The sequence below is a fragment of the Pipra filicauda genome, unplaced genomic scaffold (assembly GCF_003945595.2).
Source record: "Pipra filicauda isolate LSUMZ 115617 unplaced genomic scaffold, ASM394559v2 scaffold568_size315820_pilon, whole genome shotgun sequence".
Lineage (NCBI taxonomy): Eukaryota > Metazoa > Chordata > Aves > Passeriformes > Pipridae > Pipra > Pipra filicauda.
This window is the reverse complement of record NW_024104718.1, coordinates 1-14,582: the sequence shown is the minus strand read 5'-3', so window position 1 is coordinate 14,582 and position 14,582 is coordinate 1. Positions and strand designations below refer to the sequence as shown.

The following is a 14,582-nucleotide window of genomic DNA, read 5'->3' as shown; positions in this document are numbered from 1 at the left end:
GGGGGCTCCGGGGGCTCCGCGGGGCGGGAGGGGAGGGGGCGCAGCGACCGGGGACCCGACCGCGGGTGCGCGGGGAACGGCGGAGCGCGGGCGGTGGGGCCGGAGCGGGAGGGGACCGGGCTGAGTTGCACCGGGGCGGGACGGATGTGGAGTTTGGATAGTCAGAGGAGTTTTAAGCGCAATAGTAGAAATACCGCGTGGAATTTGCGTTCAGCCGCTGTACATCGTTAAATCTATTTTTCACCGCTTTTGTCAGGGGAGAGCGCGAACGCAGTCCCCCACTACCACAAATTATGCAGTCGAGTTTCCCGCATTTGGGGAAATCGCAGGGGTCAGCACACCCGGAGTGCAAGGGATGAGCCTCGCCCTGGGAAAACCACCTGCCTGATCATGGTGTCTCCCCTGCCAGGTAAGTATGACTCCACCTCCCCGGCCCCACCGCGCCCGCCCCGCGCACCCACCCCGACCACACGCTCACCGACCACCCGGCCCCGCCCCCGCGCGGCCCCGCGCTCCCCACCGTCCCGCACGGCCCCGCCCGCGCAGCAGCGCCCGCGGACGCGCGTGGCCGCGGGGTCTGTGTGCGGGACGTGTCCCGGCGTCCCCCGCGAGCTGTGTTGATTTGCATGGACACGCCCTCTTGCGCTAGGCCCCGCCCCTCTCAGAGCTCGGCCGCTCGAGCGTGGCCCCGCCCCCTCCAGGCCCCGCGGGTCCCGCCGCAACCGGGTCCGGGCGGTGCCGCGCGGGGCTCGTGTGTCACCACCGACCGTGTGACATGGACAGGTTGACATGATGGCACCTACAGGGTCCATACACAGACACCTTCACAGCCCGGCGACCCCCAGTGCTGGGACCGTGGGGTCTGGGTGCTGGTGGTGCGTGGTGAGAGCAGATGCCCTCTGAGGAGCCACCCACAAGAACACGGTGCTGTGGAAGTGCCCACGCACCCTCCGTGGGGAAGGTGAGGGGCTGTTAAACACCAGCAATCGTGGCACCCCAGACCCACCAGGTCCAGCACCCCATGCTTGTGACCCCATGGACCCCAACGTGCCCTCAGCCAACACCACTCCCCACAGTCCCTCTGCTGCTGTCTGGGCACTGCTGATTTGGCTCTAACAGCACATGCTGTCCATGTGCAGAGCAGAGGGTGGAGAATAGCAATGGCCTTTCACAGAATTAGAGGAGAACTTCTGGCACTCTTTGAAACATCTGGAGCAAAACCTTTGGGTGAGCGGGGGTGGCTCCCGGGTGTGGGAGGATGGATAAGGAAACTGCTGGGGCTGGCACAGAGGGCTGGTTGGGTTTGCTGGTTTTGGTCGTTGTGTCTGTGAGGGTTCAGCTGATCTGACCTGGGACCAAACTAGGATGTGAGAGGCTGGAACGAGGCCTGGATTGGGCAGGCAAGGACCAGAGGAATGATGCTGAGTGCAGGAGGGGATGGGGAGAAAGAGGAGAGGAGGTGGAAAGGCTTGGACTGGAGACTGTCAGTGGCTACACAGTCCATCCCCAAGCTGGGGTGATGGGAGACCCGGGACACAGTGGTGAGGGAGGGACTCCAAGATACGGGTGCCAGGAGCCCCTGTGACGCAGCTCCGGCAGCGGCACCGAGGTGCTGTGAGTCCCCCGGCTCACAGTGCGGTGTCAATGGCCGGTGAACGCGCCGTCGGCACTGCCAGTGCCCCGGCTCGGGGGCACGGGCCAGCCCGACCCGGGCCATCAGCCCTCGGCGGGACCGAGCGAATGAGGGGCGAGCCCCGGGGCGGGGAGTCCGCGCTGGAGCCGCCGGCGCGTCGGTTCCGCGGGTGCGGCGGGAACCGGGAGCGAGCGGGACCAGGACGGGCGGAGGGGCGGGGCCTGGCGGGCGGGGGCGGGGCCACACGAGTATGTACTGACTGAGGGGGCGGGGTCTTGTAGATGAGGAGGCTGGGATATGCAAATAACACACCACTCGCGGGGGACGCCGGGACACGTCCCGCACACAGACCCCGCGGCCACGCGCGTCCGCGGGCGCTGCTGCGCGGGCGGGGCCGTGCGGGACGGTGGGGAGCGCGGGGCCGCGCGGGGGCGGGGCCGGGTGGTCGGTGAGCGTGTGCTCGGGGTGGGTGCGCGGGGCGGGCGCGGTGGGGCCGGGGAAGTGGAGTCATACTTACCTGGCAGGGGAGACACCATGATCAGGCAGGTGGTTTTCCCAGGGCGAGGCTCATCCCTTGCACTCCGGGTGTGCTGACCCCTGCGATTTCCCCAAATGCGGGAAACTCGACTGCATAATTTGTGGTAGTGGGGGACTGCGTTCGCGCTCTCCCCTGACATGGCCGTTAAAGGACAGATTTCGCAGGTGATGCAGCTCTGTCCGTGCGCAAACCCGGGCACTCAGGGGTGTATCCGCATTCAGTATTTCCCACGGGCCTTAGCGATGTGAGTTTCTGTCAGGGTTCAGTTGCAAGATTAGCAAGCGTATGAATGCTTTCAGTTAGAGTAGTTGTAACGGAAGTATCCGGTTTTCGATAAGAGATGCTGAACAAAGGCTCTCTGTAACCAGCTGTAAATACGCTGATCAACGGACAAGTGCAAGGTAAGTTCAAGCTCCAGAAGACCATCAGAGACCACCAAGAGAGCACCAGAAGTCCCCTAGTGACCAAATAAGGATTTCCGAGGAACTTCTCAGAGCTAAGTAACATCTGAATGAACTTTCTGAGAAAAGTAGTGAATATGTAAGACATTTATATGTAAAATTGTACGTACATATTAGGTACGCTGAGCGAGAACAGGACACACAGATGATTAGGGAAGCAGTCCTCCCTGTGTGTCCAGTGCTGATAATAAAGAACGCCTGCCCACTAATGCTCACAAACTGAGGCTTAGGGGCTTCTTATTTGCCAATTAACAGTAACAGCGGAGCGGGACCGGCACTTCCACCACTCTTCCCCTGCGCGGACCCGCTCCCGCGGATGATTCCCGGGATCGTTCCGGTTCCAGGCGCAGAAGCCCAGAGCCCGCCCTTAGGGATCCGCTGGCTAATTCCAGCCGGGAATGTGGATGCGTCTCCCGGGCATCGGCAGCGCCTCTTCGGAGAGGGCGTCCTGTGATGCCCCAGGACCCCCGGCTATTCCCGAGCCTCGCACCGGGAGGGCGAGCGGGCCCCCAACACAGATTTCCTGCCTATTCGGAGGATCCCGGACACCTCGAGGTTCGCCCCCAACACCCGCGGTCCCACATCCCGCTGCTCCGGTGTCCCTCGCCACGTCCCCGTCCCCGTCCAGGGGACGCTTCTCCGCTTTCACTCCGCCACCTCCAGCTGTGGAGGCCCAGCGCCCGACCCGCAGCACCGCCTGACCTGCGCACCTCAAGCATTGCCTAAATCCCACATCTGTCTTTTAACAACGTGATCAGGGGAGAGCGCGAACGCAGTCCCCCACTACCACAAATTATGCAGTCGAGTTTCCCGCATTTGGGGAAATCGCAGGGGTCAGCACACCCGGAGTGCAAGGGATGAGCCTCGCCCTGGGAAAACCACCTGCCTGATCATGGTGTCTCCCCTGCCAGGTAAGTATGACTCCACCTCCCCGGCCCCACCGCGCCCGCCCCGCGCACCCACCCCGACCACACGCTCACCGACCACCCGGCCCCGCCCCCGCGCGGCCCCGCGCTCCCCACCGTCCCGCACGGCCCCGCCCGCGCAGCAGCGCCCGCGGACGCGCGTGGCCGCGGGGTCTGTGTGCGGGACGTGTCCCGGCGTCCCCCGCGAGCTGTGTGTGATTTGCATGGACACGCCCCTCCGATGAGGCCCCACCCCCGCCTTGGAGCCGCTCCGCCGTTTGCGACGCGATTTGCATGGCCACGCCCCTTCCGTCAGGCCCCGCCCCCAAGGTGCCGCGCCAGCCCCGCTGCCCGCGGTACCCGATCGGTGCCCGGTGCCGGGGCAGCACCGGCCGCGGTTCCCCAAGGCCTCACTGCTCCGGGCACCGTCCGCCACCGTGCCGGACCCCGCGGGAAGGCCCCAGTCCAGGGCTGGCGCCAGAGGCCACGGCAGGAGGGGCCCGAGCTCTTCCACTGCAGCCCAGCTCGAGGGGGCTGCCAGAAGCTCAGCTGGAGGAGGTTGAGCCAAGGGCCATCACCACAGTGTCCCTTTTTCCCCAATTCCCAGAGGAGTGGCTCAGGGACACAGAAGACCCTTCCCCGCTGCAGCCTGGAGCAGGAAGAGAGGGGCTTGGGCCAGCACGCCCAAAGGAAGGTGCAGAGCTACCCCAGTGGTGACACAGGTGCCAGGGCTCTGCCCCACCACAACAGACAGCACACATAGGGTACTGTGGGCCTAGTTTATTAGTGTCCATGCAGCTGTCCTGACTATTGATCCACGTTCTTGACACGCAGGACCACAGGCACCGAGGTGCAGGGGATCATGCCCAAGTCCGTGATGACCAGATCCACCAGGTCTGGGGGTGTCACATCATAGACCAGGTTGAGGAGACGCAGGGACTTGTTCTCGGCCCAGCCCCCCAGCTGGGCCTGGCCCTTCCGGAGCACAATCAGGTCATCGGGGTCATCTGTGGAGAGAGAAGCAGCCGGCAGGATCAGGGGGAAGGATAGCACCTCTCCATCCTGCCCTGGGAGCACACACTGCTGCTGCCTGCCAGGCCCCCCTGACTACGAGTGGTGTCCCCTCGCCCAGAAAGCGGAATGGCAGGGCAGAGCAGCCTGCTGTGGTCCACAGCAGGGAGTGGGATGACATCCTAGGTGGGAGGAAGGGGACAGAAGCCATACCCAGCTCATTGGAGACAAAAGAGTCTGTCTGCACTCGCTCACAGAACTTGTAGGTCTCACAGCAGACCAGGACGGGCACGTTGTAGGCCTTGGAGACCAGCGCGATCTGCGATGTCCCCACCCGGGACATGACAGAGCCGTTGGCCAGGAGCGCGTGGGCTCCCAGCAGCACTTTGGACACCTGCCGGGGCAGCACAGGGATCTGTCAGCACCTTTGATCGTGCTGCAGCCTGCCCCGCGCCCGGCCCCGGCCCAGCCCCTCACCTCGGGCAGCACGTAGGAGATGGCGTTGATCATCACGTAGGTGCAGTGGATGCCCTTGCGCACCAGCCGGCGCAGCGTCTCCCGGCCCTCCAGGCGCGGCCGGCTGTCCACCACGACCACGCGGAACGCGCGGCCCTTCTTCGCGTGGGCGTCGCACAGCGTGCGGTTCACCAGGGAGGAGCTGACGGGCACCGTCAGGACCTGCCCCCTCACGCCAGGCCAGGCTCTCACCCAGCCACAACGTCCACCCTCGCCCTCACGAGTGCTGCCCCTTCCAGAACCTTCCTGCCACGACGGCTCCCAGGGCCCCTCTCCCTGTCTCTGCACAGGGAACCACCCCTGGGAAAGCGGACATCTCAGTCCTCCCTGAAGCAGCACTGACCTCCCCATCTGTAACCATCATGACGTTCTCTACCTCTCCAAACTCTCTCCCAGTTTCCCTCTCCCAATGCTCCAGGCCCGCACTGGCCTCCTGCCCCTGCTCTTTCCTCCATCCAGGACACACATCACACCTGGACTCTTGCTGCAGCAGTCTCTGGCTCCTTTTCCCACCTCTACTTCCTGGGACATAGGCCTCCCAAGGAAGAATAAGCTCATATATTTTTGCTTTCTGACATTTGACTTTGCTGCAGCTTGTTTAAAATCCAGTGAACAGCCACGACTGCTCTGCAAGTGCCCCGGGTGGAGGGAAGCTGTGACTCTGGGGTTCTTGGAACCCAACTCTGGACACACCAGATGAGACAGAGCCAAGCCCTGCATAGGACTAGCACAGCCTCACTTCCCGTGCTCACTTCCGTGCTGTTCCATTTCCTCCTCCCACCCACTGGCCTGGTTGCTCGTGCTCTGTGCTCACCATCCATACACCAGGATCACGTCATGGTCATTGATCTTCTCAAAGGCAGACCTTGAGATGGCTTCAGCTGCCAGGACAATCTTCTCCCGCAGGTATTTGTCAATTGTGTCCTGCAGCTTCTCCTTTGCCTGGGGAGACACAGACATCCCATACAGACCTTCTCACTCTCTGCAGCTCCCTGTTGGAGCCAGATGGGGGTTGGTCTCTTCTCCAAAGTAACATGCTTCCAACTCCACTGAAGCACCATTCCCAGTCTGCATCCCACCCTTGCTCCCAGTCTGCATGCCACCCCACTCCCCATTCAGCCTCTCCACCCCGGGCCTAGAGCCTGCTGCTCAGCAGGGCCACTCACCTCCTCCTCTCGCAGGGTGTCAGGCAGGCACGAGATCTCCTTCTTGAGGAACTTGATGGCGTTGCCCATGCTGGCCGAGAGCGGCCGGCACTGGTTCAGGAAACTGCAGAGGAAACTGGTTTAGTTACAGAGCAGCCTGGAGGGCCAGGACAGGGACAGGAAGGGTGGGCAGGGAGGTAGAACTGCAAGGAAGTCACCTGAAGTTTGAGTGGACACCTTTCCAGAGAGGTGATTGATGGACCACGCTCCGTGGAGCTTTGGCACCTGGAGCCCTCACCTGATATGTGGCTTCAGCTTCGCCACCAAGTCCCGAGACAGCTCCTCGTTGGGGGGAGTGGAGTAATCCCGGATCAGCTGGCACAAGAAGGAAGGGAGCATGAGCTCAGGGCACCTCAGGGTAGGGCAAGCGACCACCCTGCCCAAGGGGCTGCAGCCCAAGCACGTGTGTGTCCTGCATAGCCTGACACTCTGCCACTGTGGGGCAAAGGGTGTCCTAGCAACTCAAATCTGCAGTGCCAGTGCCAGAACAGAACCTCAGCAGGGCCCACAACCCAGAGGAAGAGGCTGCTGATGACTGAGTATAAATACAGCCTCAGCAGTCAGGGAACAGGAACACACACCTGTGCCTGCCGCAACGCCCCTGCCGCCAGGTATCTGCTCACATACCTGTTTGAAGACTTCCAGCAGCGCGATGCAACGGGCATTGGAGCCGTTGATGATGCCCTGGGAGTACTGGAGGCCAAGGCGCATCACTGCTGGGTGGATCACCGTGGAGGGGATGCTGCAGGGACCAGTGGGAGGGAGCTGTCTGCACCTCTGCAGCCCAAAACAACCAACCCATTGCTGGCCCCCAGCCCAACCACCCGAGGGACAGCCCAGGAAGAGAGCTGGCAGTGACCTGAGGAGCCAGGTTCACCCCGCAGCCCCTTCTCCTGTGGCCGAACTCACTGCACAGGGAGGACATCAGGCTGCCCCTGCCACCGCTCCCCAAAGCAAGTGAAAGGGTCCCCCACCACCCCATCAGGCCTATCCCACATGCAGGACCAAGACACCCCATCTCTCTGCAGCCAGGCCAATAGGCCAGTAACAGCAGAGCCCAACATTGCCAGGGGCCTGGGCTGGGGAGGCCTCATACCTCATCTGCTGCGTCAACGGCTTCTTCCTGCTGTACTGGTGCAGGTGGGAGAACAGGTTGACTTTGGTGCCATAGTCCTGCCTCAGAGGTACCTGCAGCCCAGTGTGATGGCTCAGCCAGGGTCGCCAGAGAGCCCTGCTCACTCCAGGGCCACCAGTCACACCCAGCACTTGCTCAAGGCACGCCAAGATCCCCTCTGCCCTCAGAGAGCAGGTCCCAGTCCCACCACGTGCCCCCCCGGCTCCCACAGCACGGCTGCCCCAGGCACGCAGCCTGTCATCCAGCCCTCCTCCTACCTGCTGCCGCTCCAGCTTCTTGGCCAGTTTCCTCTGGGCAGCGGGGTCATCCACCTGCACGTGCTCCGGCAGCCGCTTCACCACTGCGAGGAAAGCCGGGGTGAGGCCAAATTGCCCTGGAGCACCCCCAAATTCAGAGAAGGCAGGGCAGGGCAGGATCCAGGGACAGGTATGACCCACACTACAGATGGATTGCATAGGCAGCCGCAGCCTGTGCCCACCCCAGACCCTCCCTCCCCGCTCACCCACCCTCTGCACCCTGTGGTGACCATGGCCTTACTGGACTGGGGCTCGGTGGGGCTTGGCCGGGGCTTGGCTGCAGTGACTGCCTGGCTCAGCTCTGCCTTCCTGGCCTGCTTCTGGGCCCGCTCAGCCTCCTGCTTGGCCCGGCGCTCTGCTCGCAGCTCCGCTTTGCTCTTGCCTGCCGCGGGCTTGTTGCCGTCGCTGGGGCCATCGGCCGAGGCCGGGGGGGACGCGGGGTGAGCGGCTGCTGCGGGGGAGGGAAAGGGGAGTCTGTACCCAGCCTTCATCGCCGGGAGATGCAGCCCAGTGAGAGGCAGGGAGAGCCCTCTGTGCCAGAGGCTGCCCTGGGAGAGGGCACCTCAAGCACCTCGCAGCCCCGGGCGGCCCCGCGCTCCTGCGGGGAGGGGAGTGGGCTCTCTGCTCCTCAGTCCCTGCGGGAACGCGGGTGTGCGGGGCCGCAAGGGCTGGGACTGGGCTGCGGCGCGGGGGGACGCCCCGGCGGTCCCGCTGGAGGACGCTCCCGGCCCAGGGCGCTGCCGGCCAGGGAGACCCCCGCGTCCGGCCCGGCGCTGCCCCGCCCGGGGCTCTGCGGGGACGGCGGCGCTCACCCGGCGGCTGCCCCGGCTCGGGGGGCGGCCCCAGCTCCGCGGGCTCGGCCGACGGCCCCTTCTCACTCCTCTTTTTCTTCTTCTGCTGCTTCTTCTCCTTCCGCAGCTGCAGCTTCTCCTCTCGGGAGAGCTCCGGGGCCTGCGGGCACACACCGTCAGGCGGCCCCGGCTCCGCACCGGCCCCGGCCCGGCTCATCTGCGGTCCCGCCGGCATTGGCGCGGCTCCCTCGGGGCCCGCACCTGGAAGGAGGGCAGCGTGAGCGGTGCCGGTGCCGGTGCCCCGGATCCCCGGATCCCGTCCCGCACTCACCCTCCCGCTCCGCCATGGCGCCCGCCCGCAGCGCCCCCTGCCGGCCGGAGGCTGCTCCGCGTGACTCCCGTGACGTCATCGTCCCCGCGTGACGCACGCTGACGTCACTCCGCGGCCGGGGCGGTGCCGGTCGGTCCCGGGTCCGGTCCCGGGGGTCCCTCCCGCTGCCCCGCCCCCCCGGTCCTGCCCCCGCGGCTGCCGCGGCGGGCCCGGCCCGTTCGGGCCCGCGCTCAGCCCCGCGCGGCGGGGGCGCTGCGGGGCCGCTGGGGCGCTGCGGGGCCGCTGGGGCGCGGCGGGGCCGCCCCGGGCGGGCGGAGCGGGGCGGAGCGGGCCGGGCGGGGCGGCCCCGGGCGGGCGGAGCGGGGCGGCCCCGGGGCGGGCGGTGCCGCCGGCCGCGCCATCGCGGGGAGCGCCGGCCCGAGATGGCGGCGGCGGGAGGCGGGTAGAGAGGGCGCGCTCGGCCCGGCCATGCACTTCTCCATCCCCGAGACCGAGACCCGCGCCGGGGACGGCGGCGCCGCCGCCTACGTGGTGAGCGGGGCCGGGGGAGAGGAGCCGTCCCTCGGAGCAGAGCGGGCGGCGCGGCCCGGGTGCGGTGCGGCCCCGGTGGGGCCATGCGGGCCCGCAGCCCCGGCGCGGTGGCGGTTCGAGATCAGGATCGGGACCGGTGCCGGTGCCGGGCGAGGCTGCAGTCCCCGGCCCGCCGCAGTCCCCGGCCTGCGCCCCGTGCCAGGGCCGGGCGAGGATCGGGCTCCGCCGCGCCCCGGGAGCAGGTGTGGGGGTCCCTGGGCCCGCCCCGGGGGTGCCCGGCCCTTGCCCTGCCCGGGGCGCCGCGGGCGGGGGTGGCAGCGCGCACGGGCCCCGTCCGGTCCCATCCCCGGCCGCGGCTCATCCTGGCCCGCCCGTCCGTCTGTCCAGGCTTCCTGTTTTGCTCCGTGCCCTGCGCCGTGAGCGCCTCGGGAGCGGGGCCGGGGTACGCTGCGCTGCCGGACGGTGGCGGCCACGGGGTGCCCGGACGCCCCCCGGGGCCGGCAGTAGCGGGCAGAGCCCCCGGGGTGGGTGGTGGCTCCGGGACGGTGCTCTCGGGGTGAAGGTGGGCAGCCCTGGGCTCCACGGTCCCGCGGGGACCCTCCGGTGCCGAGATCCCTCTCCGGAGGATTCCCCTTGGGAGCCCGAGGTGGGGTGTGAGGGCACGGACACGGTGGTGAGCAGCGATGGAGGGACCTGGCGATTGCAGGAGCTGCGGTTGCACAAGACTGGAGGAGCAGGCAGCCCCCGAGATGTTTTGACGCCATGACCCCCTGCACTTTGCCCTCGGCAGTCACAGTGGCTCTTTGGGCAGGGGGAGACCTCAGGAGAGCCCTTGGGCAGGCCAGGGACTGGGCAGGAGCCGTGACCCCACGGAGGGCCCTGAGTTGGGCAGGTGTGAGTGCTGCCTGGACCACCCGTGTCCCTCCTGGTCCCTCTGCGGGGACCTTGAGACACCGGGCTGGTGCCTTTGGGTTGGGAGATGCCAGTGTGAGCTACAGTGTGGCTGTGCCATTGCCTCTGCTGAGCCTGGGCAGCCCCAGCGCTCAGTCAGGAGGGCACTGGGGGCAACCACAGGAGGCTGGGCTGCCATGGCTGGCTGGAGGCTCATCCTCCCATCCTACCAAACACTGCTCTGAGGACGGCAGGAGCTGAGGGGACAGTGCTGTCCCCTGGGAGGACGTTGCCCGTGGCGCCGGGAGCTGGGCTGTGGAGTTGCTGGGCCCAGAGCACTTGGCAGCCAAAGCTCTGCTCTGCCTGTGGCGTCAGAGGGAGCTGAGCCAGGGCAGAGGGGGCACCAAGAGGCACAGCCAGGAACCACCTCCACGGGGTGCCCTGGGAGCTGGGAGGGGTGGCATTGCCTCCTGGCTTGGGGACACTCGTGTCTGTGGGGCTGCAACGTGGCTCTGTGCTCCCTGTAGCTGGGCAGTCACGGGGTTGGGCCTTCCTGGTGTCCAGCACACACATCTCTTGAATGTGCTCATTCTTCCTGAATGGTTTTGACAATCTGTCCCTTGACAGGGTCCTCAGGGGCGTCGCCTCTTCCTGGGTGCTCCCTGAGGTGTCCTGTGTACCTCGAGCTGGGCAGACCCTGGCCCCCTCCATCTGGCGTGTGCTGGGATCTGACTGGCATCTCTCCCTGCAGGCCTACAACATCCACGTGAACGGGGTGTTGCACTGCCGGGTGCGCTACAGCCAGCTCCTGGGGCTGCACGAGCAGGTAGGGAGGGTGGGGGGAGCTGCGCTGCCCACTCCTGCTCTGTGACATCCCGACTGAGTTCTTGCACACTGCAGGTTGCCCACGTGGCTAAGGGATGCTGGTGAACTCTCTGCTCCCCTTGCTGGGTCCCTGGGAGTCAGCTGTGGTGGGGGCTCGGGGGCCACCACGTCCAGGGAGGTTCTCGCAGCACTCCGCTCTTTTCCCAGTTAAGGAAGGAGTATGGTGCCAACGTGGTCCCAGCCTTTCCCCCAAAGAAGATCTTCACGCTCACCCCGGCGGAGGTAGAGCAGCGACGGGAGCAGCTGGAGAAGTACATGCAGGCTGGTAAGCTGGCCTGCCTGCCCCAGCCCAGTCGTGCAGGGCACTGAGGCACTGCCCATGGCTTCTTCCTGAACTGCTCCATTCACCAGGGCCCATCTTGGCACTCCCGGTGTCACGCTGGCATTAGCTGGGCTTGTCCTCTGGATGCCAGCTGCTGTCCCAGCCCCTGCCCTGCGCAGGCAGAGGGGGGCCCTGCAGGGGTTCCCTGGCTGCCCCAGCACAGTCTGGGGGCAAACCGAGGAGTGCAGAGGGGCTGGGCACTGGTGTGGGTCCCTGTCCCTTCTCAGGGACTCCTGATTCCTCGCTCCCCTTCCCGCAGTGCGGCAGGACCCGATGCTGGGAGGCAGCGAGACCTTCAACAGCTTCCTGCGCAAGGCCCAGCAGGTGAGGGTGGGGCCAGGACAGGGGCCCTCAGGCTGCACCCAGGGGCCGGGGTGCCAGTCCTGCTTCTCTCTCCAGGAGACGCAGCAGATCCCTACGGAGGAGGTGGTGCTGGAAGTGCTGCTCTCCAATGGGCAGAAGGTCAAGGTCACCATCCTCACCTCGGACCAGACGGAGGACGTCCTTGAGGTGCCAGAGCTCTCATGCTGGGTGTGACCAGCTCCTCCTGCTGCATTCTGTGGTTTCCCACATGTGTGGGGTTCTCGCAGCCCAGCAGCCCCCCCCCGGCCCTCCTTGCCACATCCCCACCCCAGAGCAGGGTTGACTTGGTGGGACTGAAGAGCTAGGAGCTGGAAAGGGTGTGCTGATGGGCGTCTCTGGGGCCACATTGATGTCGAGGGGGCCCCCAGCTGTTTCCTGGTGGCAGTGACGCCCCAGGCCTGGCCTCAGGGCAGCAGAGGTGCTGGCTTCCTGCTGTTGAGAGGCCCCAGAAAGCACATGGGCTGGGTCCTACTGCAGGGTCAGGATGCAGGAGTGCCACCTCTCTCGGGAAGTGGTGACCTCCTGCTCTCACTCCCAGGCTGTAGCCTCCAAGCTGGATCTGCCAGATGACCTGGTTGGCTACTTCAGCCTCTTCCTAGTGAGAGAGACCAAGGACGGAGCTTTCTCCTGTGAGTAGAGCCCACTGCAGTGGACATCTGCCCTGTACCCTGCCCGGAGTGAGGGCTGTGTGCTTGGACCCTGCCCTGGATGGCAGGCCCAGCGGGTACCCCAGGCACCCTGGCTGAGGGGTCTGGGGGGCACTGCTGCCCCGAGCCACTGCTGACCTGGTGTTTCCCCACAGTCGTGCGGAAGCTGCAGGAGTTTGAGCTGCCATATGTGTCGGTCACCAGTCTGCACAACCCCGAGTTCCGGATCATCCTGCGCAAGAGGTGAGCGGGGGGCAGCAGTGGGGTGCTGTCTGAGGCTCCCTGTTCAGCAGAGGGACCCTGCTCTCCTGCCACTGCTGCCCACGTGGGCTTTGGCCTCCAGGAACACACTTGGCCATGACACCGGGGCATGGGCTGCCCTGCTTGGCTCAGCCCATCCCATGGCATCCTGTTTAGAGGGGGAGCAGGGCACAGTGACCAACGGTTACAGGAGAGCTGGCCAGAGAGTCAGCCTGGTGCCTCATCCCACAGGAGGATGATTTTCTCCCCATCGCTGTTAGGAGCTGGGGAATAGGTTGACCCATGTGGTTCTCTTCCAGCTACTGGGACTCGGCCTATGATGACGATGTGATGGAGCATCGTGTGGGGTTGAACTTGCTGTATGCGCAGGTGAGGGTCGGTGTGGCCCAGCCAGGTGAGGAGGGGCACTGCACCCCTCAGCCACGGCTGTGTGTGGGCTCGGGTGGCTCTGAGCCCAGCTGCTCACCAGCCTCTGCTGCTTGGTAGACGGTGTCGGACATCGAGCACGGATGGATCGTGGTCAACAAGGAACAGCACCGGCAGCTGAAGTCCTTGCAGGAAAAAGTCTCCAAGAAGGAGGTAGGGGAGGGTGTGATGCCGTGACTGGGGCAGTCCTGGTGCTGCACCAGCCCTGCTCCTGTGTGGTGCCAGGTTGGTCACCTGTTCCTGGCCTGGGTGGGCGGCCGGCGGTGCTGAGTATCCCCGGATCTGCCCGCAGTTCATCCGCCTGGCGCAGACCCTCAAGTACTACGGCTATCTCAAGTTTGACCCCTGCGTCACCGACTTCCCAGAGAAGGGCTGCCACGTCGTCGTCAGCGCTGGCAACAACGAGCTCAACTTCCAGGTGCGGCTGCCGAACGAGCAGATCAAGGAGGGCAGCTTCAAGGTCACGCGCATGCGGTGCTGGCGGGTCACGTCCTCGGTGAGTGACGCCTGGGGAGCAGGGAGGGCTCCGGGGAGGCTGGAGGGACCTGGCTGTGCCACCTCTCCCCAGGAAAGGTGCTGGCTCTGACGCTGGCTTCCAGCCCAGCAGGCCTGGGGAGGGTCCGAGTTGTGCCTTGGGGGATCGTTGGTGTGAGGACATTCAAGGGGCGAGGGGAGCTGATGGTGGCAGAAGGCTGGTGGGCACTGCGCAAGTGTTCCACGCCTGACTGAGCACTGCCCTCGGTCTGCACTGGGGCCTGGGGAGCTGCCACTTCCCCTCTGGAGGCTCCCAGCCTCAGTGTGTGCCCTCACAGGTGCCAATGAGCAACGGCCCCTCAGGGAGCAGCCCGGGGAAGTCCGAGGTGAAGCTGGAGTTGGCTTTTGAGTACCTGATGAGCAAGGACCGGTTGCAGTGGGTCACCATCACCAGCCCACAGGTAGGGCTGCCTGCATGCTGGTCTGGCAGTGGCTGTGGGGAAAAGGGTCAGTCTGGGCCTGGTGTGGATGTGGGAAGCGTGTGGTGTGTGGAGCCCCGTGACACCTCTCCCTTGCAGGCCATCATGCTGAGCATCTGCCTGCAGTCCATGGTGGATGAGCTAATGGTGAAAAAGTCTGGAGGCAGCATCCGCAAGGTGAGAGTTGGGGCTGGATGGTGTCTCCGGGGTGGGATCCTAACCTGCCCCTGTGACTTCTTGGGGTCTGGGCTGGGCCCTGAGTGCTCCCCTCAGGATGGGGCCGGCAGACAGATCCCCAGGGCCAATTTTAAGCCCCGGAGCTGCCTCCGGGGACCCTGCGGCTGAGCCGAGCTCCTCCCTGCAGATGTTTCGGCGGCGGGTGAACGGGGCCCTGCGGCGCTCGGACAGCCAGCAAGCTGTGAAGTCGCCCCCTCTGCTGGTGAGTGGGGCCCTGCGGGCCTGGGCGGGGCACATTCACAAC

At 65.7% G+C, this 14,582-nt stretch overlaps 2 protein-coding genes and 3 non-coding genes across 6 annotated transcripts; 2 read left to right on the top strand and 3 right to left on the bottom strand.

Annotated features, from left to right (window-relative positions):
- Positions 1-253: 253 nt before the first annotated feature.
- On the bottom strand, positions 254-417 carry LOC113997786. The gene has a single exon (XR_003544220.1). It is a non-coding gene; the product is annotated as a U1 spliceosomal RNA (small nuclear RNA).
- Positions 418-2,142: 1,725 nt separating this feature from the next.
- On the top strand, positions 2,143-2,306 carry LOC114003015. Its single transcript, XR_003546086.1, has one exon. It is a non-coding gene; the product is annotated as a U1 spliceosomal RNA (small nuclear RNA).
- A 1,081-nt stretch (positions 2,307-3,387) lies between these two features.
- LOC114003011 lies at positions 3,388-3,551 on the bottom strand. The gene has a single exon (XR_003546081.1). It is a non-coding gene; the product is annotated as a U1 spliceosomal RNA (small nuclear RNA).
- Positions 3,552-4,302: 751 nt separating this feature from the next.
- On the bottom strand, positions 4,303-8,945 carry LOC114003000 (translation initiation factor eIF-2B subunit delta). Of its 2 annotated transcripts, none has more exons than XM_027749481.2 (12): positions 8,823-8,945; positions 8,513-8,752; positions 7,942-8,148; positions 7,662-7,744; positions 7,366-7,457; positions 6,897-7,011; positions 6,508-6,584; positions 6,231-6,333; positions 5,879-6,006; positions 5,026-5,206; positions 4,762-4,942; positions 4,303-4,544 (listed from the first exon to the last, which is right to left on the bottom strand). In XM_027749481.2, exons 1-12 carry the CDS (start codon positions 8,899-8,901, stop codon positions 4,345-4,347), a joined length of 1,686 nt encoding a protein of 561 aa, XP_027605282.1. In that variant the 5' UTR covers positions 8,902-8,945; the 3' UTR covers positions 4,303-4,344. The 2 variants fall into 2 exon arrangements, with proteins under 2 accessions (XP_027605282.1, XP_027605281.1); XM_027749480.2 differs by having other exon boundaries at positions 7,942-8,151; positions 8,823-8,942.
- Positions 8,946-9,207: 262 nt separating this feature from the next.
- LOC120324508 (sorting nexin-17) lies at positions 9,208-14,540 on the top strand (the record flags this gene model as incomplete). Its single annotated transcript, XM_039387473.1, has 13 exons — positions 9,208-9,353; positions 10,996-11,070; positions 11,277-11,394; positions 11,711-11,775; positions 11,851-11,961; positions 12,353-12,443; positions 12,617-12,704; positions 13,022-13,091; positions 13,209-13,301; positions 13,441-13,644; positions 13,961-14,083; positions 14,201-14,278; positions 14,466-14,540. Coding segments are annotated over exons 1-13 (1,254 nt in total), but the record flags the coding sequence as incomplete, so codon positions are not given.
- Positions 14,541-14,582: the final 42 nt, after the last annotated feature.